This window comes from Poecilia reticulata, chromosome 13 (assembly GCF_904066995.2).
Source record: "Poecilia reticulata chromosome 13, P_reticulata-male-v2, whole genome shotgun sequence".
Classification (NCBI taxonomy): domain Eukaryota; kingdom Metazoa; phylum Chordata; class Actinopteri; order Cyprinodontiformes; family Poeciliidae; genus Poecilia; species Poecilia reticulata.
The window spans coordinates 3,402,331-3,425,417 of record NC_088842.1 but is presented as its reverse complement, the minus strand read 5'-3'; the positions used below and the strand labels follow the sequence as shown (position 1 = coordinate 3,425,417).

Here is a 23,087-nt window from a genome sequence, read left to right as displayed (position 1 = left end):
TAAGAAAAGCATCAACAGACAGACGTTTATTTTAAAAGCATCATTTATCACTTCCGATACATTAAAATAAACAGTACCCTATGGCATTGCACAATAAAAAGGCATTGAAACAAAAATGAAACATTAAAATAAGTATTGCAGCTTCTGAAAGCGAATCACTCCATTCATATATATACTGGTTTGATTTTAGATCACTGGAGTTTCTTACAACAGAATCACAGTTTTTTCTCTAAACATCCAGAGGTCGTTCCTACAAACTTAATGAGTGTGATGTGACACAAAATAACAATCAGCAGACATTCCATGGTGCTGAGAAGTGGCACATCTTCTCATGTTAAGGTACAACACTGAAGGCCAAAGGTCCGCCTGAAGCAGAGGAGGGAGAGCTGCCCACAGGAAGAGGAACCAGACGAGACCGCTTGGATGTGCCAACGTCCAACGCAGATGGAGAGGCGACTTTTAGCCTGAGTCCACCCAGTTCTGGACAGAAACGCAGGAACAGAGTGAGATGGAGAGTTTGGCAAAACTCTATTTTATTCCACCAATAAAAATCAGAGAAACACAGACCCGTAGGAGCTGTAGGAGTCTTTCTGTGTATGTAAACTGCTGAGGGTTACTCAGCTGAACTCATCTGTCAGTGATCATTATTCTGAGTTGCTTTCTGACCGATACGTATAATTTGAAATTCTAAAGGTTATTTTTACTGTCTGCCCAGCAGAGGGCGCTGCTGACTAGACTAAGAGGAGTTCAGTGAAATCTCCACGTTAAATGCAATCAGGCTCTTTGCAGACAGATCAGTCCAGAACAAATAGAGCAGGTGTTTGGAGTTGTCCACTGATTAAATATTGGACTAAGACTTGTAGGGGTGGCATTATGTATTTTCCAGGCACAATGGCATTTTACAGCACAATCAATTAACTTATCTTCACTTGTTATAATGTATAAAAATTGATCAAATATGACTTAAAAGAAATATGACTTTATTTTGACACCTTAAAACTGGCCTCCGTCCCTTTCCGAAGCTCCTGTTCTGTCAGACACTCGGCCTTCAGTGCATCAACAGAAACAAGCTTCTCATTGTCCTATTTACAACAGTCCTTAGGAGCGTTGGACTGAGAAGTAGACTCATAGTTCAGCCAGGTGTTTGCTAACTGCTGCTGGCACTAGTCTGGAGGAGCTGCGTGGGGGCAGGTTGCTCTGTGAGGCAGAAGCTTGGTTAGAGGCTGAAGTTCCAAGTGGAGCTTTGTGAAAATAGGAGGTACTTTGTGAGAGCAACTGTTCTTGAGTGGTTGCCATGGAGATTAAAGGATTTCTCAAACATGCATGAAAGAATCAAAGCAACACTCCAGTTATGTTTTTTAATGAAACAATAACATTATGGCATGATACTAAGCTCAAAAAGGTTTATTTCACACAATACTGCCCCTTTAGAGCTGCAGTATGTGTACAGTATGTGCAGTACTTTTATAATTTTTTTTTTTTACATATTTGTTGAGGCAGAAAATTTTGAGAAAAAGATGGAGCTCTTCCACCTTCTCCCAGTGCTAACTAGAAACAACCAATCACATGTTGCACAGCAAGGAGCAGGGTTTAGTGCTGTCAATCAAAATCTAGTGTTGCACTGCTCATTCTCTCTCCCCTGCTTCCCCTTGCTCTCTGCTAAGCTGCAGCTAGCATAGCCTGTAGTGAATGCCAAGGGTAGGTTGCATGGCCATCGATAAACAGTTTTCCTGTAACAGTAACTTACTCTAACAGTAAGTTGTTCCTTATAGTTTACTGTTGTAAGAAACACTGAAACATTGTAAGCTGTATAGATTGACATGTCAGATCACTTCTCAGAGATGATGTGTCTCATATTACACTGTCACAACATAGTGACAGTTTTAAGAACTTATTGCAGCTTTAATGAAAAGCTGCCAGCAATAGGAGCATCCTGTTGATGGGAATGCTCAGAACTCAGCTGTCTTGGAAGTCATCAGTTTCAGAGAAGCAATAATCATGAGAACTGATCAGCCAATCAGAGAGAGACTTTGGAAAATATGAAGCATGTTGCACTTGACGACCAATGAGATTAATATGCTGTTCTTTTTAACCATATTCTTGAAATTCAGTCACAGGTCAAGAATGCAAACAGTCAATCATCAATAAAACTCTCGACTGTGTTCAGACATATAACCATATAATGTATTTAGTGAAAAGACAAGTTTTCATTTAAAAAAATTAACACATTCATTGCTGCTTGTGGTTATGACAAGGCGTATATTACTTTAAAATAATTCTTAATGAATTTACAAATAAGCAATAAACAAAACTCTTTGAGCTCCAGACGATGATGTCATCAGTATAAGACAACATATTCTTAAGAATATTTTTTTAATAACTTTGAAGAAAAGACGTTACAGTGTGTGAAAAGTCAGATCTGTGTTTGCAAACATTGCAGGATTTTTCATCATTAGGATCATATTGGTAGCTGTGAAACTGTACCTATGTGCTCCTCTGCTTCTAACTGGGGTTGGGTCTCTCTGCAGACTTCTGCATCTGTGTAGAAGAACAAAGAGCTGCTCAGCTTCAAGCGCCAGCCCTGCTGTCAGTGGGGGAGATGCAACCAGCAGCATGCTGCAACACCACAGTCACCACATTCAGACACATTTAAACTGTTGAGTTGCAAACAACCAACCAAGCAAAAAAGGCAGTTCGAAACAAAACACCTAAACCCCCAGCAGGGGTTAGACAAGTTCTAAAATATAATATAACACAAGAGGTAAATAAATCCTAAGCTTAACACTGAGAACATGAAGCAGTCATGGAGTTGACACCACAAATGAACAACAGGATACATCAGACGGTGACACAGTGGAGAGCTGAATAACTGGAAGCAGATGGAAACATTAAAACTGATCTTCCACACAGCCACATGGTCTAACAGCCACATGGTCTAACTAAAATTAGGTTCTGACAATAAAAAAAAGATGAATCTGTGACAAGAAATAACAACAACCAAAGAGAGAAATAGCTCAGCAACAGGCAGGGGTGTTACTGTACCTGTGATTGCTCTTTTAGGAAATCTGGGAGCTGAAATTCACCTTTATAGACCTGGAAAAACAAAGGGCTGGCTTTAGAACTTCACTGGACAATCAACTCTGAATTTGACTAGTGATATGTAATGAGACTCCACAGAAAACAGTAACATATTGAGTGGGTTGTTTATCCTGTGCTAACTTCCACAATGGCTCTGGAGCAAAAAGAGGCTTAAAAGAAACAAGGAATCTGGGATCGACGAGATAGAGACAGTCCACATCCCACAGGACGTCCCTATAATCCTCCTGGAGAAGAAAACCTTGTTTTCTCCCATTCTACAACAAACAAGAGTTGAGCTTTTCTTCACACACCACAATAACAGATGGACACAGGAAGTGAGCAGTTGTCGAATGGATGAACAGAAGCTAGTGAGTAAAAGAGAACCTGGAGACTGGAACTGAAAGGCAAATAATGTTATAGAGAAGTCACGTCAGGTTAAGAGATTTCTAGAACCTGCATCAGTAAAAGCAGCAACTTATACTGCCGTTTTAAATAATTTCTGAAACAGTTTGGAGACAACATGGACCACTATCTCCCATGTATCTAAAACTAATAGGAAAAAAGGGGAAAAAGTGATTCTAACCCAGATGAAAACAGACAAGGGGAAAAAGCAAAATGAAAAGCACTTTGTCTTGTTAGCAAGTTCTGTGACAAAATTATTCAGTACGGTTATGTCCTCAAAACAGGACATGACCGAATTCAATTTAAAGAATCTATACAATAAGATGTTCTTATAATATAGATTCATAAAGCTACCTGAAGTAACTGAGTTTTCTCAACAAAGGAGTATTTTACATGCTGTCCATCAGTATGCTGGCCTTTACTAGTTCTACACTTCTACAGGACTTCAGCACATCTTTCTGAAGCCTAACTTCTAAGAGAGAAAAAGCAATGAAAATGATTAAAACAAACTGCACTTTTTAATACAAGGAAAAAGCACTATCATGGAACAGGTTTAGTATGCGTGTGCATGTGTGTGCGTGTGAGTGTATGTCTGAGAGCTCTGTAGTTCCCAGCAGCAGCTCTGGGCTGGCTCAGAACAGTCTGGCCTGCAGATGAAAAATGGCCCCCAGGAAAAAAAATAAAAAATAAAAAATCAGAAACATGTTCTCATTTCTCCTCCCTGGATCTTGAGAATCTGATTCTGTTCCACTTCTGGGCACTTCCAGGCCAAGACCCAAGCCAGCAACACAGTACGCAGGAGGATTAGCCACTGATTTAGTTTTGTGGGGAAGGTTTAATCAGTGAGTCTCAGTAGTGGGCATAATGACTGAAGACCGGCTCAATCCTTCGTGTGTGATTGCACTGTAGGTCCATTTTCAATTATTATTATTGTACGGTATGAGTCAGTGTTCAATTGTACTCCTGGCGCAACACACACACACACGCACACACGCCTGCGCAAACACACACACAGGCACGCACGCACGCACACACACACGCACACACACACACACACACACAAATGACTAGTGCACCAGGTCTAATGAAGCACTGGATCAGTTTGGGTTCAGAAGAATTCTCCAGAACCAAAGATGCAGATCAAAGACCTGCTGTCACGTCTGCTTCATGGGATCCTGCAACATAAAGCCAGGTTTCCTTTTTCCTGCAGGCTGTGACCTCCGGATCCATTACTACTGAGAGATGGACTATAAATGGTTCTGAAAGAGGAATATTCATAAGGTGATAATAGGCCTGACGCGATAAACGATAAATCAATTAATCGCACGAAAAATTAAACCTATCGACCTCATTTTAATTATAGGCTTTATCGTCTCTTCCTGCCTTTTATTCTTTCTGTTGATGACACTGAATGAAAAAAGGCTAAACTCTGGTGCTCTCCACTGACCCTCCCTTCCTCATTTCCTTAGTCTAATGTCCAGCGCACACTACACGAGTTGTCGGCCCATTTTAAAAACCTCAGAGACCACACATTAGCCGACAGAAATCCTAGGTATAACGGTTCGATCGGGTTCATTGTGCCGTGTGGTGTCCAGCCACATGGGCACAAAATAATGGCTGCAAGTCCAGTTAACTAATTTTAAAATCAGCCATTAATCAATGCTTTACTAGAATGCATGTGGCTAGTGTCATTGTAAAGTCCTGACTGAATGAAAATTATTATAACCTATTTATGTCACGTTAATGAAGAACAGCTGAAAACTTACAGGGTTTATCAATTGAGGTAACAATTTGGCTCCAACTACTCCCCTTGTCATTTTTTTCCCTTTTTTTTGCACGAAATGTTGAATAAATATTTATGTTGTTTCCACATATCATCTCCAATGTCCGCTGGACTTCGGGTTGAGCCGTGTCAGCTGTTTGGGATTCCCCTCCGTAATTTCCCCTCAGAAAGCACAGAGGAGAATCCGTGCTTTCTGATTGGCTACCTGTCACATTCAACGTTAACGATCTCGGTCGGGGAAAATCCCTGATTTAGATCGGAGCGGCCACAAAGATCTACCGTAACACACCACACACTGCAGGATGATCGGTTAGATCAACCAATGATCTAAGATTGAAAATAGGGCCAAAAAATGGTGTAGTATGAACTATTGCATTAGGTAGTCTGATGTGCCCATCTTCTTTATTTAAATGTAGTGATTACTGAAGGGCAATAGTATACAGACTTCATAATCTGCACTCTTTTGGTTGAATATGGTATTTATTTCCACTTTGGCTTTATGTTGTTTTTATTCAAGTACGATTTTTGTTTATGGAGACTGAGAATCCATTTTATTTTTGTTTTTGGTTGTTTTGTTTATTTAGTTTATTAGTTCTTTTGAAAATAAAGTGCATCTATGTATGGCAGGAAATCGCATGCATTATTACGCAATTTCCATTAAATCAGTGTCAAAAAGTCTTGAAACAATATTATCATTTATCGCAATAATTTTTTAGACAATTAATTGTCCAGCAAAATTTGTTATCGTGACAGGCCTAGGTGTTAATATATGGTTTCTTGTAGTGATGGACAGAAAACAAGCTGATGCTGGTGGCATGTTACGTATCACAATGGTGTTCTGAAAACAATAGAACTTCTGCAACCCACTCAGAAAGACTGAATAACATTCCTGCAGATATAAGTTCCTCCAGCCTGGCACTTTTTTTTTTCTTTTTCAAACCAGTCATTTTTCTAAAGCCATACCAGGGAATCACACCAACACTTTATTTTGTTGGTTTCTCAATAATTCTGATTATGTGTTCCTGACATAAATTACCCCAAGATAAAAAAACAACCAAACAAAAAATATTGTCTTGGTTAATGTTGTCTTTACAAATACATTTTAAACAATGTCAACTTTGTATTAAAAGTGTCATTTACCGAATGACAATTAATGACAGCAGTCATAAATATTCATGAAGACTCCTTCATGTTTATAACAGGTGTTTTGTTTACGACAGTGTCATGTGAGTATTATTCACACACCTTCAAATAAAGTGCTACAGATAATTATAAAGCTATCTAGGAAAATAGCTAATCTTATAAAAAGTAGTATTTTAATTAATGTAAATAAATATGTTACACTTTCTTGATGTACATTTTAAGAATAATCCAAAAGTATTTCTTCAGCGTATGGACAAATGAACCAAAGGTACGAATCGTGCTTTCAGACCAGATCACGCAGTGACAGGAACATTGTTCCTGATACCCGATCTAGAATTTTTTTCCAATATTGGGACAATACAGATTCTAACATCGGATCAGTGCATCTCTACTGTCAGCCTGAACAATACATAAAAACAACAGAGTTTTGGGAACAATTTTCTCCCCCAACATGGCCGTTTTTCTCAAGGCTTTTCAGTGAAAAAGGAAATCCAAGAGCAAGTACTACTGAACTGAAATTGCTGACTTAAGTATTTCAAAATGATCCTAAATCTCTTAGCTGTGTGGACCAGAACATTCACATGGTACAAGTATAAGCTAAAGCTTCAGCCTTAGCACTGCCCGGAGACTCAGCTTCAGACTCAGGAGGTAAAGCGTGCCAACAGCCCAGTGCATTGGAGAAGCTGCCAGAGTTGACTTACAACCAGATACACACTGGTCTGCTTCCATCTTCCTCTGTGGGAGGGAACTTGGAGAGGAGACATTAAACAAACTGTTTTTATTTTAAAAGCACAGTGAACACAGTTTAACTGTTCTGATTTCAGTTAGAAACAGGAGGGAGAAAGAAGTTCAGCTAGACTTAAATATAATTATGCTAAAGGATCCATATTTTTTAAAGTGACAATCAAAACTTCCAAAAAATACCATACATTGATGATTTTTGTATGTTTGTCTTGATCCTGGTTTCAAAAATCGAAAATTTTAAAAATGCACCATGAACTCATTTGATTTTGATTAGGGATGCTCCAATCAGATTTTTTTGCAGTCAATACTGATCACTCATGAGGGCCGATCACTGCCGATCACAGATACCGATCTTCTGGACTGGCTGTTAATTTTTTTATTTTGGTATAAATGCTTCTGGCTATATTATCTGACAAAAAGGAGCTATAAAATCACCCTAATTTAGACAAAACATACAAAAATCTTGCAAGCACAATGCAGCAAGTGTTCAGGCAAAAGGACAACTGAAAAACCTGATATCAGTAATAGAATATTTAAATAAATTTTAAATATTTTCCTAAATTTTATTTGTAGTCAAATAAATCTCACAACCTGCCTATAACAAATATTGTCAAGTAAAAAAGGAAACATTCAAAGTCAAATGCAGGTTACATTGAAATAAGTTACTAAATCAAAACAGCTAACTGATTATTTGACTCATGTTGTTTAGGGGCAGAGGTGTTTCAAAATACATTTTGTCTAAATTAGATGATTTTTATTAGAGATGTGCCGATCAGGTTTTATAACTGACTGAAAACATATGAAGGCTCTGAAGAGGCTAAATAATGCAAAGAGTCACAATAAAACCTCTCAACATTGCCAAAAAATTCAAGTATAAAACTTAACATTCAAAGGCAAATACAAGTTCCATTACAATAAACAATCCTGAGTTACTGAATGAAAACTTCTTGATAGCATGGCGGCTAGCTGATTACTGCTAGTTCTGAGTGGCTGTTTCTGACAGGGCGGAGTAATTATGCAGAACAGGGAGGAGATCGATTATTTTTTCCGAGATTATCTGTCTCATGTTAGGACAGCGAAAGTTTTCATACGTATGTAAAATTTATTTTTTTAAGTTAGATGCTGCAGCTTTAAGCAGAGGTTTGGTGTGAGAGTCACTACCAGGTGGAGCAGAAGCGGCGCTCCGTCTGTGAAATATTACTACCTGTAGCGAGAGCAGAACAGCGTCTTACACCGCAGCTCGAAGACTTAAATAATTTTGCGGGTTATTTGTTTAGCTTTCTGACCATCATGCTAAAAATCCGGGTGAGTGTTTGTAGCTGTGTGCTGCTTTACCTGCTATCTGATCGCTCCATATGTCTTTTCACTGCAGTGAGTCTCGATATAGTCAAACTCCGTCAAGTATGACACTGTTTTATGCCATATTAGATTGGTCATGTTGATGCATTTGACGTGCTTCACCCCACGTGCTTCAATTTTCCGCCGCAACACGCAAACTTCCCCATTCACTCAGTGCGTTATAGTTCCACATCGCTTAGGATTTGTTGCTGCGCGTTTGCGCAGAGTGAAGGAAAGAGGAGACCAGCTGCACAGGCAGGCTGCGAAATGAGATGCAGGCGATCGGTTTGTGTGATCGGCAACAAGAGACCGTGATCGGCGATCACCGATCATACACTTTTTCACGGAAATTGGCCGATTATGATCGGTGGCTGATCGATCGGCACACCTCTAATTTTTATGGTTCCACTTTGCCAGATCACATAGCATTTATTCTTAAAGAGAAAAATTAACAGCCAATCCAGGTGATCAGTATCGGTTGGCAGGGATTGGCCCTCATTGACGATCACTTTTGGAGCATCCCTAGTTCTCATTGATCCCTAGTTCACATGACAAAAATTGCATTATTTTGTTTGCAGAAAGAGAGTCAACACCGTAATATTACGCCCATCTGCTTCTGCATGGCTGTTGACAAATTGGATGCATTGATTTCTGAAGAGTTAGGCACAGGGGATTTCTGCAAAATCAATGACTTGATGCAGTTGACTGGGCTTCCCTACATGAATAACTTTTGACCAGTTGACATTGTAAACTCAATTAGACTTTCTTGTGTTAAACTAGGACAAAATTAGTCTTTTGATTAATCTTATTTGTGTTTAGGATTTCATCTTATTGGTATGTGTGACAAAAGTGATTTAGTTTGTGTTCACCACTTGTCCCTTATTCTTATTTCTGATTCACTTACTTTCTATAGTTGGTTATATTGCTTAATTTAAACATTACTTTGTAACTTTGCTTCACTTACTATCCCGGGTTTGTTTGTGTTAGCCTTATGCTGCAGTTTCCATCTATTTATATGTTTAGATTAAAGCTACTACTTCTGGACCATTGGTTGAATTTGTTTTCTTTGCTTCAAGGTATATTTATGGCATTTGTTTTCCTTTTTACTCACCATTCTTTGACCCTGTGATCTGCAGCAGGGCAGGAGTATGGGAGAGGCCGGCCCAGTATTTCCTGCTTAAATGACTGGATGATGACCTGGCAGGGTTCTACCAATTGGAGGGTTTTTTTTTGTGTATTGCTTTGTTTGTTTTTCTTTAAAGTAACTTTTTGAGTTATCTTGTACTATGTGGAAGTGTTGTGGTCAAGACCACCTAACCCAAGACCAAGACAAGACCAAGACCAGAGTGTATCGAGACCAGTGACGTGCAATGATCTCAAATTGATCATTGCTGGTGAGGCTTATGACTTAGACACCATGCATGTTATTGGAAATACGGAAATTTCGCGCAGGCATACAACGCTGGGGGGCAAAAAGACTAATCTTTTACGTGTCATCCATGGCCTCGTTAACTCAGTGAAACTTAGAAATGTAGGTATTAATTTCGTGCTATGATCCACAGCAAAGTGATCTGTATTCGCCAAGCTACGCAGACTCGTTGCCATAGCAACTGACAACAATGAAACTTCATGTTTTAAGATTTAACACCAAAAAACATTCAAGAATTTTGCACACAGAACAAAACAATTTAGTTTGTTGTTGTAGGACGTTTTAGGCTTAATGTTTTATTAATAAATAATTGCTGTGGTAGATTAGCTACCGCTTCTACTTTACTGAATTATTTAAACATTAACTGTAGTCCACAAAACTCACATTTAATTAAAAAACTAAACAAAAACATCTTATTGTCGTCTTACCTTTACATATCAATGAAATCCATGCACCCCTAATTCTGCACAAAAATATCCGTTCATCCAAAGCCAAGTGTATCCTCGGCATGTCTTTTCTACTCCGTTTGAGAATCATCAAACTGTCTCGAAGCAAAACTTTCATCTCCGGTTTTGGTCTTCCTTTAGTTATTATCTCCTCTTCAATTGAAAATCCACTTTAGAAAACGGTTTAAGTGTAGAAATGTAGTCTTTCATGTTGACGTTGGAAGAGAGAAGAAAACAAATATATCGCTGTACTTTACTTATTTACTGTATGGCTAGTTCCATGGCTAGCTCACTGTGCAGTTGTGCAGTCACAATATCTGGGATCATGAGCGCCCCCTGCTATGAGGCAAGAGAACTGCCTGCCTCACCTCAAGTCTGTTCTCTGTCGTTTCTGATTGCCCCTCAGCACACAAAAGACAATACACACACAGTTAGTGACAAAAAACACTGCACATTATATACATAAGCGAAATTATGGAAAATCAGTCCATATATTAAATGTTTCTTAGCCATTTTATTGCCGGCGTACAGACAGGACGAACATGCTCCCATAGAGTGGCAGCCAGTGCAGTTAGCGAAAGGTTGCGTAATCGGTGAGGCTCAGCTCGCTGCTGCCTCACCGGCTTCGCTTCTGAGCATTTTAATGGGAAATGCGAAAATCCAGTGATTTTGAAGAAAAACTAATCAGAATTGGTTAGGCTAAGTAAAAAATAGATACTTTATAGTGCAAGAAAATAGCACTATAAATGATTTTATATTATATATTATTTTTCCATGATGACAGGTGAGGCTCTGCCTCACCTTCCTCCCCTGACCGCACGTCACTGATCGAGACCGAGACAAGAGTAGCTAAAATCTAGTGTTAAAACAAAGTGTTTCCGTATCAAATCTAGAGGTGTTAAAATAGAATCAATAACTCTTTACTTCTTTACTCTGAACTCCTACAGCAGCAACAACACTGAAGGAGTTAATTCACTAATTCCGCCCCCCGAATCACAGAGACCGAGGGGCGCCACCCCACAGTTTGGGAACCTTTGATGTATGCTATTCTGACACCGTATGGTAATCTGATAGGACTGGAGTGGAGTGTCACTGAGAGCCTATCTAATAAGTAAAGACCCGTGCAGAAGAATCGTACAGCTCCTGAATGTCGCATCACTACATTGCAGACTTTTGGACACAGCGTTGTCTCATATGTGCGACAAGTCAGTCAACACCTCCGCACAATAATTCAGAGCAGTGAGTGACAACTTTTTTTCATCACAATGCTTATGTGTCTCTGTACAGCTAGCTTTGCTAACATCACGTCGCCGGAGCTTACGCCGGATCTACTTTTCTAAGTGATGAAAAAAGTTATATGTTGGTAAAAGTAGCCCCCACCGTCTGTGAAAGCGAAGCGCTGCTGAGTTAGCTGTGGCCATCGGATTTCTTATGATTTATGCAGCGCTATTCTATTACTGAGGATTAGACAGATCTTCTGCCGCTGAGAGAAAACCACTGTGCATGTCTTGGAGCGCGGCGTGCGAGTGAAAGTGAGGGTGGGGGGGAACATAAACACGTAATTGGCAAGTCACATTATTGGCTGTGTTTTAATCGGTGTATTTTGCATCCCCTGAAAACAAAGATGTTAACAAATAAACTGGATAGTATGCTGCATGTTTAGCGATATTTTCACAGTTGCAGTCTCGACCAGTCTTGAAATAAAATGCCGAGTCCTCAGCGCCCGAGACAAGACCGAGGCCAAATGCGGTCGAGTCCGAGACGAGACCGGGATCATCAAAAAATGGTCTTGAGACCAAGACCGATCTCGAGACCAAGACCGATCTCGAATACTACAACACTGCTATGTGATTTATTATGCAGACAATTTCATTATGTTGGAGTTTGTAAATTAGATTAATAATTTTATTGTTTCTCTGTTTAGATTTTGTTTGTTTGACCTGTTTCATTGTGGGTTTGTCCAGTCAAGCACATGTGCATTGCCAACTGGCTATAAAAGCGAGTTTTTGGAAGCTTAAGCGAGATGTCAGTCTAAAGGAAGAATAAAAGTCATCAGAAAAACTGAAACCTGTGGCTGATGCTGATTTTTCTGTTCACCTCCTTACCCTTGTGCCTACACTACCTTACAGTATGGATATTATTAATCTTGTATGAAAGGAACTGGATCTCTGTGCCTTAACTGTGGACGGTCACTTTCATTGGGTTGTTGACTTTGCAGCAATCCGTCTTATTATGCTTGCATTCAGAGGAAAAACTACTTTTTTAACAGCAGTGGTGGGAAGTAACGAAGTACAAGTACTTCATTACTGTACTTAAGTACAATTTTCATGTATCTGTACTTTACTTAAGTAGATTTAATAATGGGTACTTTCTACTTTTACTCCACTACATTTTACAGTAAGTATCTGTACTTTCTACTTCACTACAAAAGTGTCTCGTTACTCGTTACATCGAAGTCGCGTTGCTCTTTTTTTCCGTTAAAATGTGAAGTTGAAGGATTTAAGGTGGCGCTGTAAAATCCAATCAATTACGTGACTTACGTGTCTGTTGTCACCCATCGCCTCCACCTTTACTCGCACGCGGAGCTCCAAGACATGCGCAGTGGTTTCCTCTGAGCGGGAGAAGGTGTCTATCTAATGTATGTCATATAATAGCGCTGCATAAATCATAAGATATGGCGACATGTAAAATCAGCGGCGCTTCGCTTTCACAGACGGTGGGACTTCGTCCATCTTTTAGCGTCACTTGGAAGGAAAGCTTAAAGAAAGGTAAGCTATGTGGACGTGTTGCTAGCAAAGCTAGCTGTACAGAGACACATGTTGCATCTGCGATGAAAAAAAGTTGTCACTCATGCGCTGAATTATTGTGTGGAGGTGTTGACTGAGGTGTCGCATATATGGGACAACGCTGGTACCAAAGTGCAATATAGTGGTACGATATTCAGGAACGATCCGATTCTTCTGGACGGATCTTTACTGATTACATTTATTTCAGCTCTAAGTATTTAATATCTAGTTTTTTTATGGGAATGTGGATCTTTCAGATCAATTTGAGAAGCAATTTTGATAGGTAAAAGTTTTTTTTTTGTGTGTCACGTAGCACGGGGTGCTGGTCTTGACTTGGTCTTGGGTTGGTGGTCTTGACTACAACTCTGCTACTGGTTCCTCGGTTGCCTGTCCTCTCCCACCCACCTTCTTTCCATCCCCTTTCGGTTGGATTTCTTAATAAATAAAAGCCACTAGTGGCAAAAAAAGTGAAGTTCATGTTATGTTAGGACAGGAGACAAGATGTTTCCATCCCTGAAATTATGATGCATAGAATCACATATCTAAGTCTAAACTATGTTACAGAGTAAACACAATAAAAACATGCTTTATCTGTTGCATTGATCATTAAAATGGCACATTTCTAATGTATTAAAATTAAATATGATCGGTAAACTTAATGATATTAGCGATTAGGTAATCCATTCAGCAAGTACTTTTACTTTTAATACTTTAGTATTTTTAAAAGCCACTACTTTTTTACTTTTACTTAAGTATAAATGTTAATGTGGTAGTTTTACTTTTACTTGAGTACATTTTTGTCTGTGTATTTGTACTTCTACTTAAGTAGATTTTTTGAGTACTTTCTCCACCACTGTTTTAACAGGAAGAAACTTCCAGCAGAACCAGACCTGGCTCAGTGTGAACAACCATCTGACTGGGAGTTTGAGAAGACGGATTATACACACAAAAAACAGAAGCACAGATCCTGTGTACTTTCTAAGTTAAAGAAAAATAAAAAGTTAATGGCAACAGTAGGTCCTTTAGCTTTGTCTAGGAAAGAGACATGGCTAAACAAGGGCCAAGTGTGTGAAACCTGACCTTTCTGAACTACTTTTCAGAAAGGTCAGGTTTCTGACCTTTCTGAAAAGAAACCTGACCTTTTCAGGTCAGGTTCAGGTCATCTAGCAGTGTCTACTGCTAGATGTGTCTAGCAGTAGACACATCTAGACTTGTGTCTACTGCTAGAAAAACGCTGCAGTAGACACAAGTTCACAAGTGGAGTAAGTGGTTAGTGAAGATGACCAACAGATGAGTTATAAAGAGATTTAGTCCGAGGGGTGGGAGTTTATTTTTTTAAGAGACAGACAAGATTTGAGATGAGACCGTGGGATCATCTGGACTGCTAACTATCTGCCACTGGAGTAGAAAGACTGGCAAGCAAAATGTAAGGAGTGTGGTGGAGGTGCTTTCTGCGCTTTCCATCTTGCACATTGCAAATAAAAACAAAGAAGTAATAAGCAAAATTGCATCTTCTGAGATGAGTTTGTAAATAGGTATTTATGATCAGCTTTGTACAAAAGAAGCTACTGGTTAGCAGAGTTCCTTCAGGCTTTGATTTACTTGAAAATCATCACACTTGACTTTGGAAACCACAATCAATAGCTCGAAGCAACTTTGGAGTTGTTCTGATCCCTGGTGAGAAATGGATATTGGGATCAATAAATTCTCAGCTACTCCGCAGAAGTAATAATGTGATGAGTTGAGAGGCGTGGAGGGATGATACAAAAATATCTGTAGAGGAGAAACACAAGTACCACTTGGTTAAAGCTTCCACTAAACAGAATATGCTTCCCTAACCTTCTGGATCAGCATCTATCCAGCATCTTTAGCTCAGGGAATGTAACCAGACGTCTTACACAACGTTATGTGGTAATGGACTGCACCATTCACTCTTATGAGTTTAAAGTGTTTTCATAAACACTCCTTCATACAATTTTAACAAGTTGTCATGTTCCCATTTTTAACAGACTAGAGGTATGAATAAATGACAATGTTGATGTGATGTTTTTTTCTACATCTAAAATTATTACTAAAAGGCCTTAGCTCTAAGTAAGATAAGGCCTTAGAATATTATCTTGTTAGTATTCTGTGCATCTTAGACTTAAAAATAACATTTTGACACTTGTTAAACAGCTAAATGTTTGAGCTGCTTAAAGTTTGACTTGCTCTTTAGTTGACAATGGAAAGCACATGATCAAACAAGTAATCAAAAGGCTAAAGAAATGTGTTTTTTTTTTAACTTTGCTTTTTTAACTCAGCAAACAGCACATTTTTTGTTAAAAAGCAATCCTTGACAGGTATTCTACGTCTGAGGTGCTTTGTGTATAGAGAAATTCTCTGTAAATACAGCAGATGCACGTGGAACCTGACTGCAGACAGAGCCAGGCCGGCCTTTCAATTCTCACTGGTTACCATGACTACCAGCTTTGATCTTGCCGTTTTAACACTGGCTAGCATGTTGTCAGTGTACTACAACTGTTTATCGCAGTGTGATAAAATAAGTTATTCTACCAAATTGACATTAGTGAATGAGATGCGTCATAATGACCCATAAGTGTTAAATGCAGTGATGATAATGAGAAAATGGACATATTGCTAACTAATGTCTGAGGGCCTTGGACATTAGTTAGTAATATTAAAGCAATTTGTTCAAAGCAACATCATCAGTGTTAGAATTATTATGTTTGTTATCATTCTTACATTTGTAATTTTATGTTACTAGTTTTTATTTAGAGGTTTAGTGTTCAAATTTGTTGAAACTGGGGAGACAGAATTAAATCTTCCTTAATCAAGCATGTTTGAGGTGACTTAGATCTTCCTGGGAAAGTCCTGAGCGGTAAAACCTATCTATGTGTTAATTTAGTTTCTGTGTCTCCCCTCTGTAGGAATTCACATCCTACCTAGGATGTTGATTTCACCCCCTCCATTCCTGTTCACACCTTTCTCTCCCCTGCTAATAAAAGAGACAAACAAACTGAAGGTTTTCACATGGTGAGCGGCTTGGAGGAGCAGTTCACTCTTTTCCGGCTCAAGACCATGGCCTCGGATTTGGAGGCACTGAGCCTCATCCCGGCCGCTTCACACTCGGCTGCGAACCGCTCCAGTGAGAGCTGCAGATCACGTTCCGATGAAGCCAACAGGACCACATCATCCGCAAAAAGCAGAGATGCGATCCTAAGGCCACCAAAACGGATCCCCTCAACACCTCGGCTGCGCCTAGAAATTCTGTCCATAAAAGTAATGAACAGAATCGGTGACAAAGGGCAGCCTTGGCGGAGTCCAACTCTCACCGGAAACGAGCCCGACTTACTGCCGGCAATGCGGACCAGACTCTGACACCGGTCATACAGGGACCTGACAGCCCGTATCAAAGTGCCCGGTACCCCATACTCCCGGAGTACCCCCCACAGGAACCCCCGAGGGACCAGTGGTGGAGAAAGTACTCAAAAAATTTACTTAAGTAAAAGTACAAATACAGACAAAAATGTACTTAAGTAAAAGTCAAAGTACCACATTAACATTTTACTTAAGTAAAAGTAAAAAAGTACTGGCTTTTAAAAATACTTAAGTATTAAAAGTAAAAGTACTTGCTGAATGCATTACCTAATCGCTAATATCATTAAGTGTATCGATCGCATTTAATTTCAATACATCAATAATGTATCATTTTAATGAACAGCCACAGATGAAGCATGTTTTTATTGTGTTTACTCTGTAACATAGTTTAGACTTAGATATGTGATTCTATGCATCATCATTTCAGGGATGGAAACATCTCGTCTCCTGTCCTAACATAACATGAACTTCACTTTTTTTGCCACACATTTATTTTGAAAAATCCAACTGGCAGAGGAGGACATGGAACCAAGGAGCCACGTAGCAGAGTTGTAGTCTAGACCACCGAACCCAAGACCAAATCAAAACCAGCACCCCGTGCTACATGACAATAACATTAAATTTAGCTATCAAAATTGCTTCTCAAATTGATCTGAAAGATCCACTTTCCCCGACCTGTCCAGGGTGTACCCCGCCCCTTGCCCCTCGCCCGAAACGTTGGCTGGAGATGGGCACCAGCAACCCTCCCGACCCCACTGAGGGAAAAAGGGTGCAAGAAAATGGATGGATGGATGGATCCACTTTCCCATAAAAACACCTAGATATGAAATACTTAGAGCTGAAATAAATTTAACCAGTGACAATTCAAACTCTTCTTCATTCTGTTTTGCTTTCATCTCTGTGCCACAATACACAGAGGTCTCCTGCCATACCTAAAAAAATAAAGCCCTGTGCGGTTGCCCATATTGCCAATGTCAGAAATAATAATTGTCTGCACCATTAAACATAGCAATTAACAACGCTCAACTATGAACACTGACCAAGGCCCAATAAGCAAGAAGTAACCAAGCAGGAGGAGCACCATGACTGTTATCATCCTCCCTCCTGCTGCAACGTCTGCCACCATGACAGGAGATGAAAACAAAGAGCAATGAGCATGCTCTGTGTTGCTACGTTCTTGTTTTATTTATTCGCCAATATAAAGATATTTCAATGAAATAAAATAGCTACTGCAGTGTACGCAGAGCATTACAAGAACAAAGAACGGCTCTCACTGAGGCTTCAGCACTATAGGACTTGGTCAAGATCCGTCCAGAAGAATCAGGTCGTTCCTGAATGTCATCACTATATTGCACTTTGGTCACAGCGTTGTCCCATATCTGCGACATGTCAGTCAACACCTCCACACAGTAATTCAGCGCATGAGTGACAACTGTTTTTCATCGCAGATGCAACATGTCTCTCTGTACAGCTAGCTTTGCTAGCATCACGTCCACAGCGCTTACCTTTCTTTAAGCTTTCCTTCCAAGTGACGCTAAAAGTTGGACGAAGTCCCGCCGTCTGTGAAAGCGAAGCGCTGCTGATTTTACATGTCGCCATATCTTATGATTTATGCAGCGCTATTATATTACTGACGCTCAGAGGAAACCACTGCGCATGTCTGGAGCTCCGCGTGCGAGTAAAGGTGGAGCCGATGGGTGACAACAGACACTAAGTCACGTTATTGCTCGGATTTTACGGCGCCACCTTAAGTCCCTGAACTTCACATTTTAACGGAAAAAAAGAGCAACGAGACTTGGATGTAACGAGTAACGCGACAGTTCTGTAGAAATGTAGTGAAGTAGAAAGTACAGATACTTACTGTAAAATGTAGTGGAGTAAAAGTAGAAAGTATCCATTATTAAATCTACTTAAGTAAAGTACAGATACACGAAAATTGTACTTAAGTACAGTAACGACGTACTTGTACGTCGTTACTTCCCACCACTGCGAGGGACACGGTCGAACGCCTTCTCCAAGTCCACAAAACACATGTAGACTGGTTGGGCGAACTCCCATGCACCCTCCAGGACCCTGCTGAGGGTGTAGAGCTGGTCCAGTGTTCCACGACCAGGACGAAAACCACACTGCTCTTCCTGAATCCGAGGTTCGACTATCCGACGGACCCTCCTCTCCAGGACCCCTGTATAGACCTTACCAGGGAGGCTTAAGAGTGTGATCCCCCTGTAATTGGAGCACACCCTCCGGTCCCCCTTTATAAACAGGGGGACCACCACCCCAGTCTGCCAGTCCAGGGGAACTGCCCCTGATGTCCATGCGATATTGCAGAGTCGCGTAAGCCAACACAACCCCGCAACATCCAGAGCCGGGCGGATCTCATCCACCCCCGGGGCCCTGCCACCGAGGAGCTTTTTGACCACCTCGGCGACCTCGTCCCCAGAGATTGGAGAGCCCAACCCAGAGTCCCCATGCTCAGCTTCCTCAACAGAAGGCATGTTGGTGGGATTGAGGAGGTCTTCGAAGTATTCCGCCCACCGGCCCACAACGTCCCGAGTTGAGGTCAGCAGCGCACCATCCCTACTATAAATAGTGTTGGTGCTGCACTGCTTCCCCCTCCTGAGACGCCGGATGGTGGACCAGAATCGCCTCGAAGCCGTACGGAAGTCTGTCTCCATGGCCTCTCCAAACTCCTCCCATGCCCGAGTTTTTGCCTCAGCGACAACCCAAGCCACATGCCGTTTCGCCCGCCGGTACCCATCAGCTGCTTCTGGAGTCCCACAGGCCAAAAAGGCCCGGTAGGACTCTTTCAGCTTGACAACATCCCTCACCGAAGGTGTCCACCAACGGGTTCGAGGGTTGCCGCCTCGACAGGCACCAACAACCTTGCGGCCGCAGCTCCGATAGGCCGCCTCGGCAATGGAGGTACGGAACATGGTCCACTCAGACTCAATGTCCCCCACCTCCCCCGGAATGTGTTCGAAGTTCTGCCGGAGATGAGAGTTGAAGCTCCGTCTCACAGGGGACTCCGCCAGACGTTCCCAGCAGACCCTCACTACACGTTTGGGCCTGCCAGGTCTGACCGGCTTCCTCCCCCACCACCGGAGCCAACTCGTCACCAGGTAGTGGTCAGTGGACAGCTCCGCACCTCTCTTCACCTGAGTGTCCAAGACATACGGCCGCAAATCCGATGAGACGATGACAAAGTCAATCATCGAACTGCGGCCTAGGGCGTCCTGGTGCCAAGTGCACCTATGGACGCCCTTATGCCTGAACATGGTGTTCGTGATGGACAATCCGTGACGAGCACAGAAGTCCAACAACAGAACACCGCTTGGGTTCAGATCGGGGGGGCCGTTCCTCCCAACCACGCCTCTCCAGGTCTCACTGTCATTGCCCACGTGACCTTTGAAGTCTCCCAGTAGAACAAGGGAGTCCCCAGGAGGGGCACTCTCCAGTACCCCCTCTAAGGACTCCAAGAAGGGTGGGTAATCTGAACTGCCGTTTGGCCCGTAAGCACAAACAACAGTCAGAACCCGTCCCCCCACCCGTAGGCGGAGGGAGGCTACCCTCTCGTTCACCGGGGTGAACCCCAACGTACAGGCGCCCAAATGGGGGGCAACAAGTATGCCCACTCCAGCCCGGCGCCTCTCACCGTGGGCAACTCCAGAGTGGAAGTACGTCCAGAGTGGAGACTGGTTCCAGAACCAGAGCCATGTGTCGAGGCGAGGCCGACTATTTCTAACCGGAACCTCTCAGCCTCGCACACTAGCTCCGGCTCCTTCCCCACCAGAGAGGTGACGTTCCACGTCCCAAGAGCCAGCTTCTGCAGCCGAGGATGAGAACGCCAGGGTCCCCTCCCTTGGCTGCCGCCCATAGCACAATGCACCGACCCCTTTGGCCCCTCGGACAGGTGGTGAGCCCATCGGAAGGGGGACCCACGTCTCCTCTTCGGGCTGAGCCCGGCCGGGCTCCGTGGGTAAAAGCCCGGCCACCAGGCGCTCGCCATCGTGCCCCACCTCCAGGCCTGGCTCCAGAGTGGGGCACCGGTGACCCGCGTCCGGGCGAGGGAAAACGAAGTCCAAAGTTTGTATTCATCATAGGGGTCTTCGGGCTGCGCTTTGTCTGGTTCCTCACCTAGGACCTGTCTGCCTTGGGTGACCCTACCAGGGGCATAAAGCCCCAGACAGCATAGCTCCTAGGATCATTGGGACACTCAAACCCCTCCACCACAATAAGGTGGCAGCCCAAGGAGACGCCTGCCACCTTATTTTTTTCAAACAGGCCCAATTTTCAAACATGGTTCTAAATATTCTGCTATTAGAGCAGAATAATTTAGTCCAGGTTTGAAGAGTCTAGGTGTTGCAGTTTTGGAATTAAAGCAGATCTTGTGTGATTGAGACCGAAAAAAAGGGGCACAAATTGCCCTTTTTTGAAGTTTCACAAATCAGATAAAAGTTTCACAAATCCCAAACATGGTTATAAATATTCAGCTATTAGAACAGAATAATCCAGTCCAGATTTGAAGTGTCTAGGTGTAGTAGTTTTTAAATCAGAGCAGCTCTAGTGTGATCCAGATGCAAAAAAGTGGTAAGATTGAACTTTATTAAGTTATAGCATCGGAGTAATTATGCAGAACAGGGAGGAGATCGATTTTTTTTTTTTTTTAGAGATTATCCGTCTCATGTTAGGACAGCGAAAGTTTTATTACGTATGTAAAATGTATTTTTTTTTTAAGTTAGATGCTGCAGCTTTAAGCAGAGGTTCGGTGTGAGAGTTCACTACCAGGTGGAGCAGAAGCGGCGCTCCATCTGTGAAATATTACTACCTGTAGCGCGTAGCAGCGGTTCAACAGCGTGAGCAGAACCAGCGTCTTACATCGCAGTTCGAAGACTTAAATAATTTTGCGGGTTATTTGTTTAGCTTTCTGACCGTCATGCTAATAATCCGGGTGAGTGTTTGTAGCTGTGCGCTGCTTTACCTGCTATCTGATCCTCCGTGTGTCTTTTTTACTGCAGTGAGCCTCGATATAGTCAAACTTCGTAAAGTATGCCATTGTTTTTATGTCGTATTAGCTTCGTTGTGTTGATGCATTTTGACGTGCTTCACCCCACGTGGTTCAATTTTCCGTCGCAACACGCAAACGTCCCCATTCACTAAATTGGGTTATAGTTCAACATCGCTTAGGATTTGTTGCTGCGCGTTTGCGCAGTGTTAAGCAAAGAGGAGATCAGCTGCATAGGCAGGCTGCGAAATGAGATGCAGGTAATCGGTATCGGCAACAAGAGCCAATGATCGCCGATCACCGATCATGCACTTTTTCATGAAAATCAGCCCGATTATGATCGGTGACCGATCGACACACCTCTACTAAAAAACACTTGACCCATTTTAAAGTGTAGAAACTGAAACTGCCACTAAAACCAGTGTTTTTAAAATCCCCTGATGTGGGTGCTTAAGGTCAAGAATTTCCCCTGTTTAGCTTATTGATTTATTTCTCTGAAGAGTAATGGAACAACATGACCCTGGACTGGCTCTGTAGCTGTGAACAATGAAACCGGCTCACACAGAACAGACTTTAGCAGAATTCCTGAACTCAACAATATAAAGTTCCAGCGCTCGCTGAACAGAGGATAAACACAGACTTCAAGGTTCACACACTGGGCATCGGCTTTTATTGAGGTGATATCCTTGAGAACTAAGACATCTTGTCTGTCATGTTTGCTGGGGAAAATTAGTATTTAATGTGGAACATAAAAAACTCCTTGGCTACACAGACAGGAGGACTAAATCCAGATATCTGGAGAGAGTTCTGGAGTTCCTGCCTGGGAGCAAAGAAAATCAGCCAAAAATGTTTGGACAGTGCTCCAGTGGGGGAGAGGTAAAACTATGAAAAACAGTCACTGGAAAGACACTGTAGCAGTGAAACTCTGAGTTTCACTTCTTACAGAGCTGATTATCAAAAGTCTCTTAAAGGAACAGAGTCCTGCATTTTTCACATTTCCAGTCTATGCAGTGGCTCTAATTCTGCACCCTTTTGCTAGTAAGACTTTACTGACTGGTGTTGCACTCAATGGAAACAGCAGTCTGTTTTCTTAAAGCTGCAATATGTAACTTTTATAAAAACTATGCTTTTTTTTTTTTTTTTACATATTTGTTACAACTGTCAATGTGAAAACATAGCTCAGTCAGAAACAACCAATCACAAACAGGGAGAGGGTCTTGGCACTGTCAACCAATCCCCCTCATCTCTGCTTCACTACAACTAGTTCCCTACACTAGAGCCTACGGTAAATGTTAAGGCTAGTTAGCATGGCCACAGATAACATCAGGTAAACAGTTCTTCTGTTTACAACAACGACAATTTGCTTCTGCACCATTAGCTTAATGAGCAGCACATACATGAGCCTGACTGACAGAGCAAAGACCCTACCTCTGGCTGTGACTGGATGTGTTTGACCAAGCGGTATATGTCTGCAGATAGTAGTAGGATTACAGAGAAAAGGCAGAGGAGCTTGATTGTTTTTACAGATTATCAAGTTATAGTGACATGATGTCAAATT

The 23,087-nt window shown here is 41.7% G+C and overlaps 1 protein-coding gene across 3 annotated transcripts in view; it reads right to left on the bottom strand.

The window, feature by feature from the left end:
• The window catches only part of tpst1 (tyrosylprotein sulfotransferase 1), a 68,361-nt gene continuing 45,274 nt past the window's right edge, over window positions 1-23,087 (bottom strand). Inside the window, exons 4-6 of one of the 3 annotated variants that reach the window (XM_008425225.3) lie at window positions 3,043-3,093; window positions 2,485-2,538; window positions 1-480 (exon numbers count right to left, since the gene is read on the bottom strand). In XM_008425225.3, the coding sequence (XP_008423447.1) occupies window positions 2,503-2,538; window positions 3,043-3,093 (87 nt within the window). In that variant the 3' untranslated portion in view covers window positions 1-480; window positions 2,485-2,502. The remainder of the gene's footprint in view (window positions 481-2,484; window positions 2,539-3,042; window positions 3,094-23,087) is intronic. The other 2 variants (XM_008425226.3, XM_008425227.3) reach the window with 2 other exon arrangements.